This window comes from Amphiprion ocellaris, chromosome 1 (assembly GCF_022539595.1).
Source record: "Amphiprion ocellaris isolate individual 3 ecotype Okinawa chromosome 1, ASM2253959v1, whole genome shotgun sequence".
In the NCBI taxonomy this organism is placed as follows: domain Eukaryota; kingdom Metazoa; phylum Chordata; class Actinopteri; family Pomacentridae; genus Amphiprion; species Amphiprion ocellaris.
In genome coordinates this window covers 252,867-269,878 of record NC_072766.1, presented here as the reverse complement: position 1 = coordinate 269,878, position 17,012 = coordinate 252,867, and the positions used below count along the sequence as shown (strand labels likewise).

Sequence of the window (17,012 nt, the reverse complement as noted above, 5' to 3'; positions counted from 1 at the left end):
AGCAAGCAAATCATTATGAAGGAACATAACTAGAATGTCCTTGAGCTAATTACAATTTAAATAGTTCAAATCAAAGGAAAAACTGAATTGAAAACCAAGAAAAATTTAAGCAAAACATTATGAAAGAACATCTATATTGGCTGGTGTTGCTTTTCTGTACAACAGATTTCAGTGTAATATCTCTATGAATTGTCTTTGATTTGTGCTTAAAGTAAGATTGACTTTGTGTGTAACAGCCCAGATTAAACCCAAAGTATACTTCAGTTTAGCCCCATTTATACCTCGGGGTCTGAAATAACCCAGAATATACCCTTCCGGGCTAAAATACATCCTAATATGAGATTATATCAATCAAATAAACTTTATCATAATTTAAGCACAAATCAATGAAATTAAATCAAACATTTTAGGCAAAATAGGGCTGCACAGTGGTTCAGTGGTTAGTTCTGTCACCTCACAGCTAGAAGATCCCTGGTTCATGTCCCGGCCTTCCTGGGATCTTTCTACATGGAGTCTCCATGTTCTCCTGTACATGTGTGGGTTTTCTCCAGGTTCTCCAGCTTCCTCCCACAGTCCACAAACATGCTGAGGTTCATTGGTGATTCTAAATTGTCTGTAGGTGTGAATGTGAGTGTGATTGTTTGTCTCTATGTGTAGCCCTGTGATAGACTGTTACCTGTCCAGGTGAACCTGTGATAGACTGTTACCTGTCCAGGTGAACCTGTGATAGACTGTTACCTGTCCAGGTGAACCTGTGATAGACTGTTACCTGTCCAGGTGAACCTGTGATAGACTGTTACCTGTCCAGGTGAACCTGTGATAGGCTGTTACCTGTCCAGGTGAACCTTCACCCTCAGTCAGCTGGGATAGACATCCTCTTAATGAGGGTATAGTGGTGTATCGATGATGGATGGATCGTGATATACTGATACGCGTCTGCGAGGAATTATCTGATTGCATTGATGTTGCCGTGCTGCAGGTGGAGACCACATTGAACACTTGTAAGACAGAAAATAATATAATATGGGTGAATATTTGACTATTAGGTTTCTTCTGGCTGGAAATAACATGAAAAATGACAGAACATGGTGAGACATTGTGTTAGGATTCTAATACTACATTTAAACCATTTATACATTATTTTCTTAGTTTTTTGCTGTAAATTTTTACCAAAAATGCCCAAAATTGGAAGGTCCAGTCCGGCACAAAGCCAAGGTTTTCCTCCTGAACCTTAATGCTGTCCTCTTTTTCTCCTGGTGCTGTTTCATTTGCCGAGGCTGTCTGGCCCAGCAGCTTAAAAACACTCAAAGCTTCACATTCTCACTGCTGGGCTGACAGTGTTGATGGTGTCCTTGGAGTTTCTTCTTTCTTTCTCCAAACACAAACCGCCTTCAGGTGTCCAGACAACTCACTTTTAGATGACCAGAAGTTCTTTTCCTTCTCCTGGTGAGCTTTTGTGTGCCTGTCTCGGAGAAGTAGAGCCTCTGTGAGTGTTCATGGAGACCAGCCTTGTTTTGTGTTTACTGGAGTTTTTGCTTTGAGATGTTGGAACCAGAATTGTTCACATTTAACAGGACGGTCTTGGTGGTGATCCTTGAGTTCTTCTTGGGTTCTTTTTTGGTGTCTTGTACTATCAGTCATGCCATTGCAGGGGTTACTTTTGTTTTCCTGCCAGCCAGAAACTCCTGGTGCTCTCTGATTATATCTTGTACTGTTGCTACTGGAACTTGAAAACCATTGACTCTAGTTTTGCAGCCTTTTCTTATCTTGTGAGAAAAGCTGTTTAGGTTTAACCATGACTTGCAATTGACTAGTAACTGATGAGAAACCTGCTGCATCAGCTGGCAATATTTCATTATTAAGTGCAATATTTCATTATTAAGTGCAAAATGACTTTATTACTTCAGTATAGTTGGCAGTAGCACTACTTACTTTTTAATTCTAGCCTTATTTTAGTTAATTTATTCTTATTTTCAGAAATATATCTTATTGCTTATATCTTATTCTAGTCAGCACTGCATTTATGCTCATGTTATTCCTTTTTTTTCTCAACAATATCTTGCACAAAAAATCCCTCTGGATCAGTAAAGTTCTACATCATCTTCTGAATTTATAGTGTGTTAAAATGCTCAAGAACATAGAAATCAGGTACTTATAGTATAGAAGCTGTATATTTTCAAACAATTTCAACAGGTGTGGGTAATTTTGAGGATTGGATTTTTTTTAAGTCAACATGTGAAAAAATGTATGTGAAATAGTTAAAATTAAGAATCAACGGGATTTCGTCCCCAAATGCAAAGTGTTTTAATATTATGTCCACTGTTCTTGGAGTAAATCTGTAGCCTTCCCCATTGATTGCTGTATTTGGGATCCCTGATGCTTCTGTTGCATTAAATTCAAACCAAAGGACACTTTAGCTTTCATATCCCTACTGACAAGATGTTGGTTATTATTACACTGGAAATCTGTCAGCTATCCTTCTATCTACCAGTGGCTTAAAGACACTATATTCTTTCTAAAACTTGAGAAGATACGATATACTTTGAGAGGATGCACTGTTGGCAACCGTTCATCTCATATTTTACAAGTTTGAAGCTGCTCCCCAACTGAATGTGTGCCTGTTTCTGTGTCTCATAAATCTTGAATAACCAGGATTATATGTTGGTTATACTGTGCTGAGTTGAGGTGGGATGGATGGGAGGGGGGTAATGTTTTTCTAAATTGTTCTCTTACTTTGTTTTGCTTTTGTGTGTGTGTGTGTGTGTGTGTGTGTGTGTGTGTGTGTGTGTGTGTGTGTGTGTGTGCATGTGTGCATGTGTGGGTGTGTTTAAGTGTTGACATGTATCTGTGCATGTATGAATTCATGTGTGCGTGTTTATATGTATGCATGTTTTTTAAAAAAGAACAAATGGATTGCATTTCTCATTGACATTATCTCATTACTGTCCTCAATAAGAATATTTGGGAAAAATAATTGAGCTTCAACATCTAGAACACGATGTGTTGACATCTTTTTTCAATTGTTTATGTAATTTGTAGGCAAAAGAAATCTATTAGTCGAATAAAAATCCCTATGAATCCAAATCTGGTATTTTTATGAATTATTTTGGGCTTCACGGTGCAACATTTACATCCATCCGTGTGTCTGATTGATTATTAAGTTGGGCGGAACCTTAATTCGCGGCGTGTTTTCTCTTCAGGACGTGATTTCCTGCTGCCACACTGTGTGCGCATTTATTATTCCGCCGATGGGAAACAGGTTAATGTTGTAGTTTAGCTCTCCTGTATCATCTTCAGTTTAGCTCTTCTGTCTGTTTCTTCCTCAGTTTAGCTCCTCTGTATTAGTGAACATGTCGGAGGCCTTGCTGCAGTGGTGTGTGGAGCAGCTACGCCATCAGTTCGGACTGGAGGCGAGCGAAGACATCGTCCGGTAAGAACCGTAAAACGACCGATTACCGGCTAGCAAGTGAACCAGGTAGCTTAGCATGGCTGTTACTGAACTGTTCAGCAGATTAAACGAGTTATCAGTCGGTAAACAGGCTAAGGAGACATATATATATATATATATATATATATATATATATATATATATATATATATATATATATATATATGAGTTAACTGAACTGTTTTAGGTTGAAACAGCTGAAAGTTCATCATTTAATCAGTCTACAGGTGTGTTAGCCAGGTGTGTTAGTCACCTGTTAGCTAGCAGTTTGACTCCACAACTTGTCAATTCTGTTCAAACCTTTTTTCTAAAGGATAAGTCCTGGGTGTCGTTATTTTTCGGTGTTGTATATTAAACTAGAACTGTGTCACATTAGGTTATGTAGACAACCAGAAACAACCCTGAAAAGCTGAGATCTGCAGAAGTTCCGCCTTGTATGTTCGAAATGGTTTGGTAACTGGAATGGATTAGCCTTTCAGCCTTAGTTTTTAACTTCCACTTTAACAATTAAATGTTATTAAATGAAATGTTATCGAGTCATTCTGCTTCCTCAGGTACATTCTGTCTATCGAAAAAGCCGAAGAGATCGAGGAGTATGTGGGCGACCTCCTGCAGGGCACAGACGGCAGGAAAGGGATGTTTATAGATGAGCTCCTCGGCAGATGGAAGAAGACTCAGAGACAGGCTGCAGATAATGGAAGTCTCTTCCTTCTGAAGGAATCTGTTTCTTCAGCAGGTGGGGCAATAAAAGTCTGATGTATTTCCATTGAGATAGATTACAGAACGACTGTGCAGTGTTATTGGACACAACTCAGCAGACCTTAAAAATAATGCACAGATTGAACATCTCAGATGCACCGGCTGTAATGTTTGTTGAAGTGAATTTTTTGTCCTATCTTAGATGCACAAGACTCGACCAAAGATACTCAGAAGAAGTCTAAACGTAAGGGGCGTAACAAGCAGGAGGTGATGACTGTGAGCCAAACAGAACCTGAACCAGAGGCAGTTAAAACCCCCATCGATCTGATGAGGGTGAGTTTGTTCTCCTCCTACCGACATTATGAAGCTACTTCTTGTGTTGTAGGAAGAACAATGATGCAACACAGGCAGAGTAAAGCTGTACACACCTGCTTGTTCTAGGGCAGCGGACCGCTTTAATGTCTGACAATATTTTCACGGACCGGCCTTCAAGACAGGAAAGTCAAACTGATCTTAGTCCAGGTTCCACATTCAGTCCAGTCTGATCTCCAGTGGACCGGACCAGTAAAACCACAGCAGAATAACCTAGAAATAACCACAACTCCTGATGGTTCCTTTGCTTTAATGCTAAAATGTTCACATTTAAAGAATTATCTTTCTACAAAACATCATAAACAACCTGGAAGTTCTGAAGAAAAATAAATTCAGTTTCATCAACATTCAGCCTCAGTTCATCATTTCCACATTACAACTTCCAGATCACAGAGTGTCTACAAAGGAACACAACATTTAGTCACCTGGAACTGAACCACAGAGGATTTACTGGAGGATCAAAACAAAGTCAGACAAAACAAGATGAAAAACAACAAAAACAAGAGAAAATATTACTGTAATGAGACGCAAAATAACAAAAGTGAGACAAAAGACACAAAACAGAAGAGACAAAAAGTTAGAGAAAAAGTTACAAAGTGACAAAAAAGGACAAATGACAAAAACAAGACAAAATTACAAAATTGACATTAATGAGACAAAATGAGAAACAAAATGACAAAGAAAAAAAACACAACACAAGCAAGACAAAAAAACCCAAAATGACGAAACAGATACTCAAAACAATGAATGAAGCAAAACACAAAATGACAAAAATAAGACAAAAAACACAAGCGAAACAAAAAGGAAACGCAAAAAAACAAAAACATGAGACAAAAAAAAACAACCAAAACAAAGTATTGCAAAAATGAGACACAAAACAACAATGAACAATCCAATATTTTACTTTCTAATCAAAACAACTTGTCATGGTCTAGAAATGATTTTAAATTTATAGTTTTTTCAGACAAGGGAACAATATTATTTGGTGCCTGTAAATGAGGACAACAGGAGGGTTAATCTACAATCCTAAAGCTGGACTCATCAGAGCGAACTAAAGTCCCTTCCAGTTCCTCTTGAGTAGAGGTTTCTCTGCATCGGTTGATTCTTCGTCTCTTCTGAGCAGCACATGTTGAGATGTCTGCTGTTTACACTTTGAGCAGCAATGATGTCAGCTCTAATCAGAGATGCCGTTAACTGGCGAGTTCTGAGGCTGGTTTCTCTAATGAACTTCTCCTCTGCAGCAGAAGAAACTCTTGATCTTCCTTGACGTGGTCCTCATGAGAGCCGGTTTCATCACAGCTTTTTATGTTTTTTGTGACTTCCTTTGAAGAAACTTTGAAAGTTGTTAAAAATTGTGGAACTGACAGACCTACATGTGTGGAAGTAATGATGGATCGCAGCTTCTCGTTACTTAGTTGAGCAGTTTTTTGACATAGTATGGATTCCTCGAGTCGTTGAAAAGGACTATTTGCTGTAAATCAGGCCTGCATGGACACAACTGAGCTGATGTAACGAGGCTCAGCTTCTAACTGAGAACTATTCTAGATGAAATATTCATGGAGCTGCATCAGATATGGCAAGACTTTAACTTTTTTTGTCTCTTTTGTCATTTTGTGTCACATTTTTGTTGTTTTGTGTCTCATTTTTGTGATATTTTGTCTTGTTTTTGTTGTATTTTGTCTTGTCTTTTTTGTTTTTATGTTTTTGTTGTTTTGTGTCTCATTTTTGTGATATTTTGTCTTTTTCTCTTTTTTGTCGTTTTTCTCATGATTTTGTCGTTTTGCGTTTCCTTTTTGTCTCATTTTTGTATTATTTTGTCTTGTTTTTGTTGTTTTTTGGCTTTTTTGTCTGATGTCATTTTGTGTCTCATTTTGTCTCACTTGTGTTTTTTGTCTTATTTTTGCCATTTTGTGTTTTGCTTTTTTCGTGTTTTGCGCATCGTTTGTCTTGTTTGGTGTTTTTCTGTCTCGCTTGTGTTGTTTGTCTATTTTTATGGTTGCAAGACGATGTGCAAAGCTGTCATCAAGACCAACAGCAGCTATTTTCAGGAAACAATAGTATGAGACAGTACGGTTTTACAACTTTTCACATAATTCCATTTGTCTCATTTCATTTTTTCTGATGCCTTTAGTTTTTCTAAACACTGCAAAAAGTAGTAAAAACAATAAAACCCTTGGATGAGTAGGTGTCCAAACTTTTGATTTGTACAGGAATCAGTGCTCGTTTGTTCAACTCTTCGGTGCCTCTCTCGTCTAATTCGTTCTCTCGCTGCTTCCTCAGGCTCAGGAGAACAGCAGCACTTCTTCAACAAAGAAGAAGACTAAGTTTGTGAACCTCTATGCTAAAGAGGGGCAGGACAAGCTGACTGTCTTACTCCCGGGTCGGAATGCGTGCGACTGCCTCGCACAAAAGCACAAACTGATCAACAACTGCATCAGCTGTGGCCGGATTGTGTGTGAGCAGGAGGGCTCTGGACCCTGCCTCTTCTGTGGAAACCTGGTACTTCCCTCTTCCTGCAGTAGGAATAGTCCTCGTTTTCTAGTTTAGCGTGTTTTAATCTTCGGCTTTCGTTCCTGATTCAGGTCTGCACTAAAGAGGAGCAGGAGATCCTCTTACGAGACTCCAACAAAAGCCAGAAACTGAGAAAGAAACTCATGGGAGGTGAGAGGCAAAACTAGTCGAACTTATAAAAAAAGAAGCACCTGTGAAATAATGGTGCTGTTTGACACCATGGATTTGTTTTTGTGTGTTATTTATCTGTTTACTCTGACTTTCAGTTCATTTTTTGTGATCTTATCTTATCTTCAGATGGAGAACGAGAGTTTCTCCCTCGCCAAGAGGCCAAGATGAAGGCTGGCTTGGAGAAGGCTCTTCAGCACAAAGACAAGCTGCTGGAGTTTGACAGGAACAGGTATCCTAAACATAAAAGCACCACAGGAATGGATCTCTTCAGTAAATCGCCACAGAAACACTCACCTGTTTGTTTCCTGCCTCCTTCCCCTCCAGTGTCAGGAGGACGCAGGTTCTGGATGACGAATCCGACTACTTTGCCACCGACTCCAATCAGTGGTTGTCACCCGGCGAGAGAGAAAAGCTGAGGAAGAAGGAAGAGGAGCTGCGAGAACTCCGTCACGCCTCCCGCAAGGATAGGAAGATCACACTGGACTTTGCCGGTAGACAAGTGATCGATGAGGGAAGCAACATGAGCAAATACTACAACAAGTAAGATAATCTGACATCAGCCGAGGCAGAGCTGCAGATCTCTGATGGATAATGATGCTGAACAGCTTCCTCTGTTTGCATGTTTGCATTCATTTGCAGGTTGGATGAGACCCTCAAGGCTATGAACAATGACTCGGTGTCAAAATCACTGATGTATTCAGACAGAAAAGGTGGGAAGCAGAGCCTGAGACAGCTGGTGAACCCCAACATAAGGCATTCAGCTCCAGAGGTGAGCTGACCTTATGGCTAGTAGTGTGTGCTGTGAGAAAATGCTGTCACCTGGTGGTAGAATGTCAGCACTGCAATCTAAAAATATCTCCTTTAGTCGTCGTTTGCACCAGTTTTGGAGGGTTTCCTACGGTGGCCGAGAGGTGCAAACCAAATTTACATAATGCAAAACACTTTTACAACCTCCAAGACAAATTTACAAGCGACAAAACACTTTTACAAGTCCAAAAACACTTTCACAAATCCAAATTTAACCGGAAAGGGAATGTCCCAACTCCGGGATTGAACCGGAAGTGACAACGAGGAGCGGCTAATGCACTCTGTCGGTCTGATCTGCGCCATTTAAACACTCTAAAGACCGACCACACAAAAAACAAAACCGCGTCAATCGGTTCATATGTTCCCCACAAAACGGGCAAAACATCACCCGCTCGCTGTCCATCTTGGTTCACCATCAACAACAACCAAAAGTTGCATTAGCCGCTCCTCGTTGTCACTTCCGGTTCAATCCCGGAGTTGGGACATTCCCTTTCCGGTTAAATTTGGATTTGTAAAAGTGTTTTGCATTATGTAAATTTGGTTTGCACCTCCCGGCCACCGTAGTTTCCGCTCCTCAGTGTGGTTAATTTTTCACTGCAACATAAAGTCCTTTATGGAAACAGAACAACCAGGACTAGAAGTAGAGAGAACTTCTGAGCAAAATTACACTTTTATGGAAAAGCTCACTCTACATACTATAGACCAGGATTCAAAATTCATTCCAGTCCAGGTTCCACATTCAGTCTGATCTCCAGTGGGCCGGACCAGTAAAACCACAGCACACTCTAATAAATAAAACACTGGGTCAACAAAAAAAAGTATGTTAACGTTTTCCAGTAGAATTTTTAAGTTGAGCCAATTGCTGGCAGAATTACATTAATTCAAAGCAATGTTTTGAGTATGTTGAATTACCTTTTAGTCCAAACAAAAATGCATTTCTGAGTAACACGAACTTAATAATTGTCAACATGAATGAAAGTATTTAAGTTGATCCAACATAATTTTTAGGAAGGTGAAGAAGCTTATTTTAATTTCAAATGTGGGACAATTCGGTATTTTAAGGGACGACTGGTAACCCAGAATTAGACTGTGATTCAGATAAGAAGAAATAATAAATATAACTCACCAACACACAACCTATTTGTGCGCCGGTTTGTTAGTCACATGCCGAAATTAACCTATTACTCCCGCATTGAAGCCTACAGAAATCAGTACAGGCATCACCTATAGCTAACTTTACCTCGGCACACAGACTGCCCTACCAACACTGCACGGATTTAAAAGTAAGGACTTCCAGATTTCGATATTCAGTTACAGTAGGCTATCATCAACAGAATCCTAAGCGAAAGCAAATATGTATAATTAAGCATAAAATTACTTACCATTCACCAAAATGCTTCAATGAGCTTTGGCTGTGCTTCGGCTGCTCACCATGTGCTCGCTCTGGTCTTAAACATGGCCGCTCGTGCATGCGGGAAAGAGAAACTCTGGGCCGTTTACACGTCATCAAATTGTATTTTACATTAGCAGAAATTAAAATCAAATTGTTTCATGATGAACTGAAATTTTTAAACTCTGACAAGGTGATGGTAGTGTATTGAATCAAAAGGCATTATTTCTATGTCATCCAAGCTCAATAAAATAACACAAGTAAAAAGTCTAAATGTATTACAGAACTTGATTTTTTATTTCACAACAATATATTTATTTAAGTTATGACCAAAGGTCCACAGAATTACTTTTTAGAGTGCAGAATAACCTAGAAATAACCACAACTCCAATTTTTGCTTGGTTTTAATGTAAAAATGTACATTCTGAAAATGTTTACATTTAAGGAATTATCTTTTTACAAAACATCATGAACAACCTGACATTTATAAAGAAAAATAAATTCAATTTCATCAACATTCAGCCTCAGTTTCTCATTTCCACATTACAACTTCCAGATCACAGAGTGTCTACAAAGGAACACAACACTTAGTCACAGCTATCTGGAGCTGAACCATAGAGGATTTTGCTTAACGATTTTAAGAAAATGAAAAAAGTCAGACCAAAAAAGACAAAAAACAACAAAAACAAGACAAAATATTCCAAAAACGAGACACAAAATGACCAAAAATGAGACAAACGACATGAAACAAATCTAGGGATGGCCCCAGTAGCAGTTTCTGGGCTCCGGATGTTTTGCCCTGATTAATGATGAATATACGAATATTCGGATCAGACCGTAACATCCGATGGAGGGGTGGGAGGGCGGAACCGAATATTTGGATCTTGGTATATGTTTTCAGATACCACCATAACGACCGAATATTCGGATATTTGGGTCCAGCCCTAAATAAAACAACCCAAATGACAAATGGCAAAAATGAGACTACAAACAACGAATAAAGCAAAACACAAAACAACAAAAAACACAAATAAGACAAAATATGACGAGAAACTGAAACAAAATGACAAAAACATGAGACGAAAGAACAAAAGTCAGGCAAAAAAACAATAAAAACAAGACAAAATATTAAAAAAATGAGACACAAAATGACAAAAGAACAATGAACAATCTAGTATTTTACTTTATGATCCAAACAACTTGTTATGGTCTAGAAATGATTTTAAATTTATAGTTTTACTAATTTACAATCTGCAGTTAATGTCTTCTCTGGAATTTTTACACTTTGAGGGCCGGATTGGACCCTCTGAAAGACCGCTTTTGGACCGCGGGCCGCATGTTGGACACCCCTGATATAGATTTTAATGCAGTTGATCTGAAAACTCTTGAGTTTTTCTCATGTGTCTTTTTTTGCAGCTGTGTCACTAATGACTTCACAGTTACGCCGAGAAGCACAGAGGTTTTTAGTTTTTCCAGAATCTGGTTTGAGCAGATGATTTATTTTTTGTAGCTTTTAATATGAGACCTATAAAGTCACAGTTTTGAGATCAGGTCTGAGTAATTTTCACAAGAGAATGGCTCAGATTCAGAAGGTTTTCACACTTCTTCCACCGACGTTAATAACGACCATGACTGTGGTTTCCAGTGGGTCGATGTTGGAGGCAATGAAAGCCACAGGAGGCCAACAGAGCAGGAAAAGAGGCCAAAAGAGGACAAGGGAGGTGAAGAACGTTCCAGGTTGCGACTCCAAGACAAAGAGCTGCAGGAGATGTCTGATGGGGGTTGGTGTCTCAGCATGCACCAACCGTGGGCCTCCCTGTTGGTCAAAGGCATCAAGAGGTACCGTAGAAACTGTGAATTCTGCACTTAAAGCTGTACGTCTCTGTATGTAGGCAGATGTAACGTTGCGTTTGTATGTTTGCAGGGTGGAAGGACGGACCTGGTACACGTCACACCGAGGTCGTCTTTGGATCGCAGCCGCAGCCAAGAAGCCCACGGATCAGGAGGTCGCTGAGGTGGAAGCCATGTACCGCCATGTCTACAGGAAAGGTACACGAGGAAGAAATGTCACAGTACCCTTTAGTTTTAACCCTCCTATTATCTTTGGGGTCAATCTGAGCCCATTCAGTGTTTAACATCTCTAAATAAATGACTGACATCATTTTTTTTGTTTATAATTAATGACTTTTCCAAATTTAATGGGGGCAACTGGGTAAATATAAAACAAACATGATGATGTGTTTTTGCGTTGTGCGCATCAGTGCTCTTTGGGATCAATTTGACCCCAGGCGTTTAGCTGTATAAAACATATAAGAATGTAAACTTTTGTTCATGTCTGTGCAAAACATGTTTAACATCCTCAGACGTGATGAATCAACAACTCAAAAGTTATCCAAAACCACAAAAAGCATCCAAAAGGACAAGATGGTTTAAAAGTTTCCCAAAATTACTCCAAATTTGTCGAAAATGACAAAAAGTAGTCCAAAATGACTGAAAAGTGGTTCAAAATTACTTGAAATGGGTCCAATATGACTAAGAACTGATTCAAAATCACTCAAAATTTCTCCAAAATGACTAAGAATTGGTCCAAAATGACTAAGAATTGGTCCAAAATGACTAAGAATTGGTCCAAAATGAATTAGAATTGGTTCAAAATTTGTCCAGTATCACTAAAAATTGGTCCAAAATGACTAAGAATTGGTTTAAAATTGGTCCAAAATCACTAAGAATTGTTTCAAAATTGGTTGAAAATGACAAAAAATAGCTCCAGAATGACTAAGAATTGGTTCAAAATTTCTCCAAAATGACTAAGAATTGGTCCAAAATGACTTAGAATTGGTTCAAAATTTGTCCAGTATCACTAAAAATTGGTCCAAAATGACTAAGAATTGGTTTAAAATCGGTCCAAAATCACTAAGAATTGTTTCAAAATTGGTTGAAAATGACAAAAAATAGCTCCAGAATGACTAAGAATTGGTTCAAAATTTGTCCGAAATGACTAAAAATTGGTCCAAAATGACAAAATCTGTCTAAATCAACTCAAAAATGACTTGAAACATGTCCAAAATGACTTAAACAAAATGACTCAGAATTGGACAGAAATGACTCGATGGTAACAAAACGATTCAATCAGGCTAGAATGAATGTTTTTGACTCGTCTCCCTAAAGTCCAGACCTCAAACCCATCCAGTGAATCCAGTGCATTAGTGAGCTACAACCTGAGGCTAAACTGTTTGCATGAAGTGAGCTAATATCAGCATTTTACACAGTTTAGTTTATGTTGTTTTGGGTGATACTGAGGTCATTGTAACATGCAATTTTATAATCCTCAAAAAGTTTTAGGGCCCTAAACTTTTTGATATTGTGTTAAAATTTCCAACATAAAACCTGTTAGTATTGTTGATAACAGAAATAGTTTTCATTCCAAATGTAATAGATAACAAAAATATGTACTTTGAAATAATATACAGCCCTTAAAACACCAAAAACAGATGTCTTTCCAATTCGTTTCCAACAGTCAGTGAGGTTTTATTGTGGTCTGGATATTCCTCCATGGTCCAGGAGTTCTGGATGTGTGAGGGGAGCGGGTGGAGAGTTGCTTTATTTAACAAAAATCTGAAGGGATTCCATATATATCACTAAAACTTCTGATATTTTCTTTAAGAACATTCATATAAAAATCAACCAAAATCCAGTGAAATATGCTGGATTTTGGTTGATTTTTTTTGTGAATGTTCTTAAGAAACATTTTTAACATTTCTTTTTTTTCCACCAAAAAATGTTCAAAGATTTCCTAAAAATGTTGAAAACATGGACATCAGAAGTTTCACTGTGAAAATATATATCTATTTTTTTCCCACATTTTCAAACTTTAAAACGGGTCAATTGAACCTGCAGGACGACACGAGGGTTAAAGAGCTGTTTAGATAGACACATAAACTTGGGGAATAATTTTGATTATGATAATTTCCTGGAGGTTTAAATTGCCGGAGTCAGACTGACCCCAAGGATAAAAGATGTTCCTAGGAGGGTTAAAAGGTTTGTATCTGGTGCTTCTGAGGGGCTAGCATCTTAGAAACAGCTACCGTGAAGATTAACGTCGTATGTATAAGCAGTATATAAATAGTATGTATAAATATTTAATCCTTCTTTGCAGCACACTGTAATGTTGCTGTAAACAGATGTGTGTTTTTAATGTATTTATCAGCCAGAGAGATCCTCCTCAGGGCATCTATGAGTGGATGCTGAGGTACAAACAGATAATAGAAGTTATAGCTGCTGACAGACATTCTACAGATTAGACTGTTTCTGATGGACATTATATAAACGCTAAACTGCCCAGTGTGTGGTTAAAGTGGAGTTAAAGCTCTTCCAATGATCGTAGTTTGCTCTTGTTGTCTGTACAGAACCCAGGTTTCCTAAAGATTATCCCACCGGCTGCTTGCTGGGCTGCGTCAACGTGACCGACTGTCTGCCTCAGGAGCAGTTCAGACAACAGGTTGGTGAAAACACACACTACTGTATTATTAGTTTAATGTCAATGCCACGGGGCAGCTGTTGGACATGCTTGGATTCTTCATCCTCCTCTGAACTTTTCCAGTTGTGTGGGAAGTGTCTGCTGGTGAACAACATAAAAGCAGAAGACTTAGAGCTTTATTTTTTGTGATTCATATTGCGTTATAAAAAAATACTGGAACTCTGAATGATTTGAATAACTCTGTGAAAAGAGTTGGTCCTTCCAGAATGATCGGGGTGATTTTGTAGCTCGTATGTCTGCGTTGAAAATAGGAAAATCATTTTAAAAAGCTGACAGAAGTGATTTTGAATTGCTCTCATATGGTGTCACGCTGGAAAAGGCATCCAGGATAGTTTCCTTGCTTTGGATGACGGGCAGATCTGGCTTTGTAGAGCTGGCTTTCATGGTCAGACAGGTTTGTTATTACTTTGTCTAGTGGCAAGAATTGCAAAACTTTATCTGTAGCCAAAATATTTCCTTCCCATTGAAATGACTTTCCTTTTTTTGAAACGGCGTCTTCCTTTTCAGTGGTTCAGTGTGCACGAACAACGAAAATTAAGCAGAAACTGTAGTGTATCCACAAACGCTTAAATCAAAGTTAATTATTTTCTGAGACAGACTTCTCTTGTAGATAAATGAGCACCGTGCAGGTTTTCTTTTCCTGTCAAGCTGCAAACAGTGTTGTTCCATGTGTTTGAGTTGATTTGTCTTCAGGCTGAATGTACAGATGATAATGTCTGTCCTAAAATGATACGGGTCAATCTATAACTGAGGGACTTCTGAAGTCCATGGGATATAGCTGCATACATTTTTATTAAAGGTAAAAAACTAAAGTTTTTATGTTCACTATGATCATGTCTTTACAAATTCCATCATTAATTATTATGGAAACAATCACTTATTAATAGAAATGACTGGATATCACTAAAATGTCAACTAAATAACCGTCTGAATTTAATACCAACCACTACGGTGGCCGAGGGGTGCAAACGCAGCACAAAAACGGAACGCCCTGCAAGAGACAAAAACAACCACAAAAAATAAATGCTGCAGGAGACATAACACCTACCAAAATGAAACCCACTTCACAACAGAAACGGACTGCAAATCAGAAATGCACTGCAAATCAGAAACGCGCCACAAATAGGAAAACACAATGGAGAGGATTCCACAACGGAAGTGCTCCAGGTCACTAGATGGCAGAGCTGAGTTTCAACACCAGAAACAGACAACAAGTGAATAAGAAAGTTGACGTTGGAGGGAGAGACTACTCAAAAAGGTGTACTTTTCTCTTTCCTACGTTTTTACGTGTCTCTCAGATGTTGCTTTGAAAATACTTGTGTAGGTATAGTTGATTTACATAGCTGATTTTAGTGGGGTTGAGATTGTGAGTACTGTAACTAACATTATGGGACACACCAGGTGTGTGTGTTGCATTCATTTTAGTTTACATTCATTTAATTTAATCACTTTATGTGTATTTGAAGCAGTTCACAATTATCAATGCTTCTCTTCTAGGCTGTCATGTCCCATGTGTGAGTCGTCCAGGTACCTTGTTAAATACCTGGTGTGTCCCAGAAATTAATGTTTGTTACAGTAACGTTAACACTACAAATTCACTTCTCACAACCCCAAGCCCACTAAAATCAGCTGTGTAAATCAGCAAAACCTACACAAGTATTTTCACAGCAGCATCTGAGGGCCACATGTAAAAACTTAGGAAAGAGAAAAGTATACCTTTTCAAGTTGTCTCTCCAATTTCAGTAAGATTTAAACAACTTCTAGCCGTGTATTAGACCACTCTAAGCCACAAGTTGGAGTGGGAAAACCACGGCAAGCTGTGGATCAGGAAGACCAGGACAAGCTGTGGATCAGGAACACCAGGACAAGCTGTGGATCAGGAACACCAGGACAAGCTGCTGATCAGGAACACCAGGACAAGCTGTGGATCAGGAACACCACGGCAAGCTGTGGATCAGGAACACCAGGACAAGCTGTGGATCAGGAACACCAGGACAAGCTGCGGATCAGGAACACCAGGACAAGCTGCGGATCAGGAACACCAGGACAAGCTGTGGATCAGGAACACCAGGACAAGCTGTGGATCAGGAACACCAGGACAAGCTACGGATCAGGAACACCAGGACAAGCTGTGGATCAGGAACACCAGGACAAGCTGTGGATCAGGAACACCAGGACAAGCTGTGGATCAGGAACACCAGGACAAGCTACGGATCAGGAACACCAGGACAAGCTGTGGATCAGGAACACCAGGACAAGCTGTGGATCAGGAACACCAGGACAAGCTGTGGATCAGGAACACCAGGACAAGCTACGGATCAGGAACACCAGGACAAGCTGCGGATCAGGAACACCAGGACAAGCTGAGGATCAGGAACACCAGGACAAGCTGTGGATCAGGAACACCAGGACAAGCTGTGGACTGGGAACACTACAAGGTGCAGCAGAGAGGTGTCACTCCATGGAGTGGTGTTACTCCACAGAGGGCCCTACAGCTCCCTAGTGGCTCCAACTGTTTAATCCGCCTATACCATGGTCCCAGAAAACTGAAAACATTAAAACAAATATTGAATGATTTTTCTAAACTTGCTAAATGTGCTTAAGTATAGAAACATTTCTTTGTTGTTCTAACACCAGGACAAGCTGTGGATCAGGAACACCAGGACAAGCTGTGGACTGGGAACACTACAAGGTGCAGCAGAGAGGTGTCACTCCATGGAGTGGTGTTACTCCACAGAGGGCCCTACAGCTCCCTAGTGGCTCCAACTGTTTAATCCGCCTATACCATGGTCCCAGAAAACTGAAAACATTAAAACAAATATTGAATGATTTTTCTAAACTTGCTAAATGTGCTTAAGTATAGAAACATTTCTTTGTTGTTCTACTACTTTTGTTTTTAGCTGTTAGCAAAAAATGTGAATAAATATTTCTATTCTTTTTTTTTTGCAGGTGTTTTGTCTCTTGAAGCATTTATCTTTTGTGTGTTTCTGTTTCGTAGTGCGTTCCTGTTTGCAGTCCGTTTCTGTTGTGAAGTGGGTTTCATTTTGGTAGGTGTTATGTCTCCTGCAGCATTTCTC

At 39.1% G+C, this 17,012-nt stretch overlaps 1 protein-coding gene across 2 annotated transcripts in view; it reads left to right on the top strand.

Moving 5' to 3' along the window:
* The first annotated feature begins 3,239 nt into the window (after window positions 1-3,239).
* Window positions 3,240-17,012, top strand: part of trip4 (thyroid hormone receptor interactor 4) — a 134,220-nt gene continuing 120,447 nt past the window's right edge. Inside the window, exons 1-12 of one of the 2 annotated variants that reach the window (XM_023269970.3) lie at window positions 3,240-3,430; window positions 4,003-4,184; window positions 4,350-4,480; window positions 6,800-7,018; window positions 7,102-7,180; window positions 7,328-7,430; window positions 7,526-7,741; window positions 7,841-7,970; window positions 11,044-11,237; window positions 11,323-11,447; window positions 13,805-13,896; window positions 16,934-16,982. In XM_023269970.3, the coding sequence (XP_023125738.2) occupies window positions 3,351-3,430; window positions 4,003-4,184; window positions 4,350-4,480; window positions 6,800-7,018; window positions 7,102-7,180; window positions 7,328-7,430; window positions 7,526-7,741; window positions 7,841-7,970; window positions 11,044-11,237; window positions 11,323-11,447; window positions 13,805-13,896; window positions 16,934-16,966 (1,584 nt within the window). In that variant the 5' untranslated portion in view covers window positions 3,240-3,350 and the 3' untranslated portion in view covers window positions 16,967-16,982. The remainder of the gene's footprint in view (window positions 3,431-4,002; window positions 4,185-4,349; window positions 4,481-6,799; window positions 7,019-7,101; window positions 7,181-7,327; window positions 7,431-7,525; window positions 7,742-7,840; window positions 7,971-11,043; window positions 11,238-11,322; window positions 11,448-13,804; window positions 13,897-16,933; window positions 16,983-17,012) is intronic. The other variant, XM_055010652.1, reaches the window with a different exon arrangement.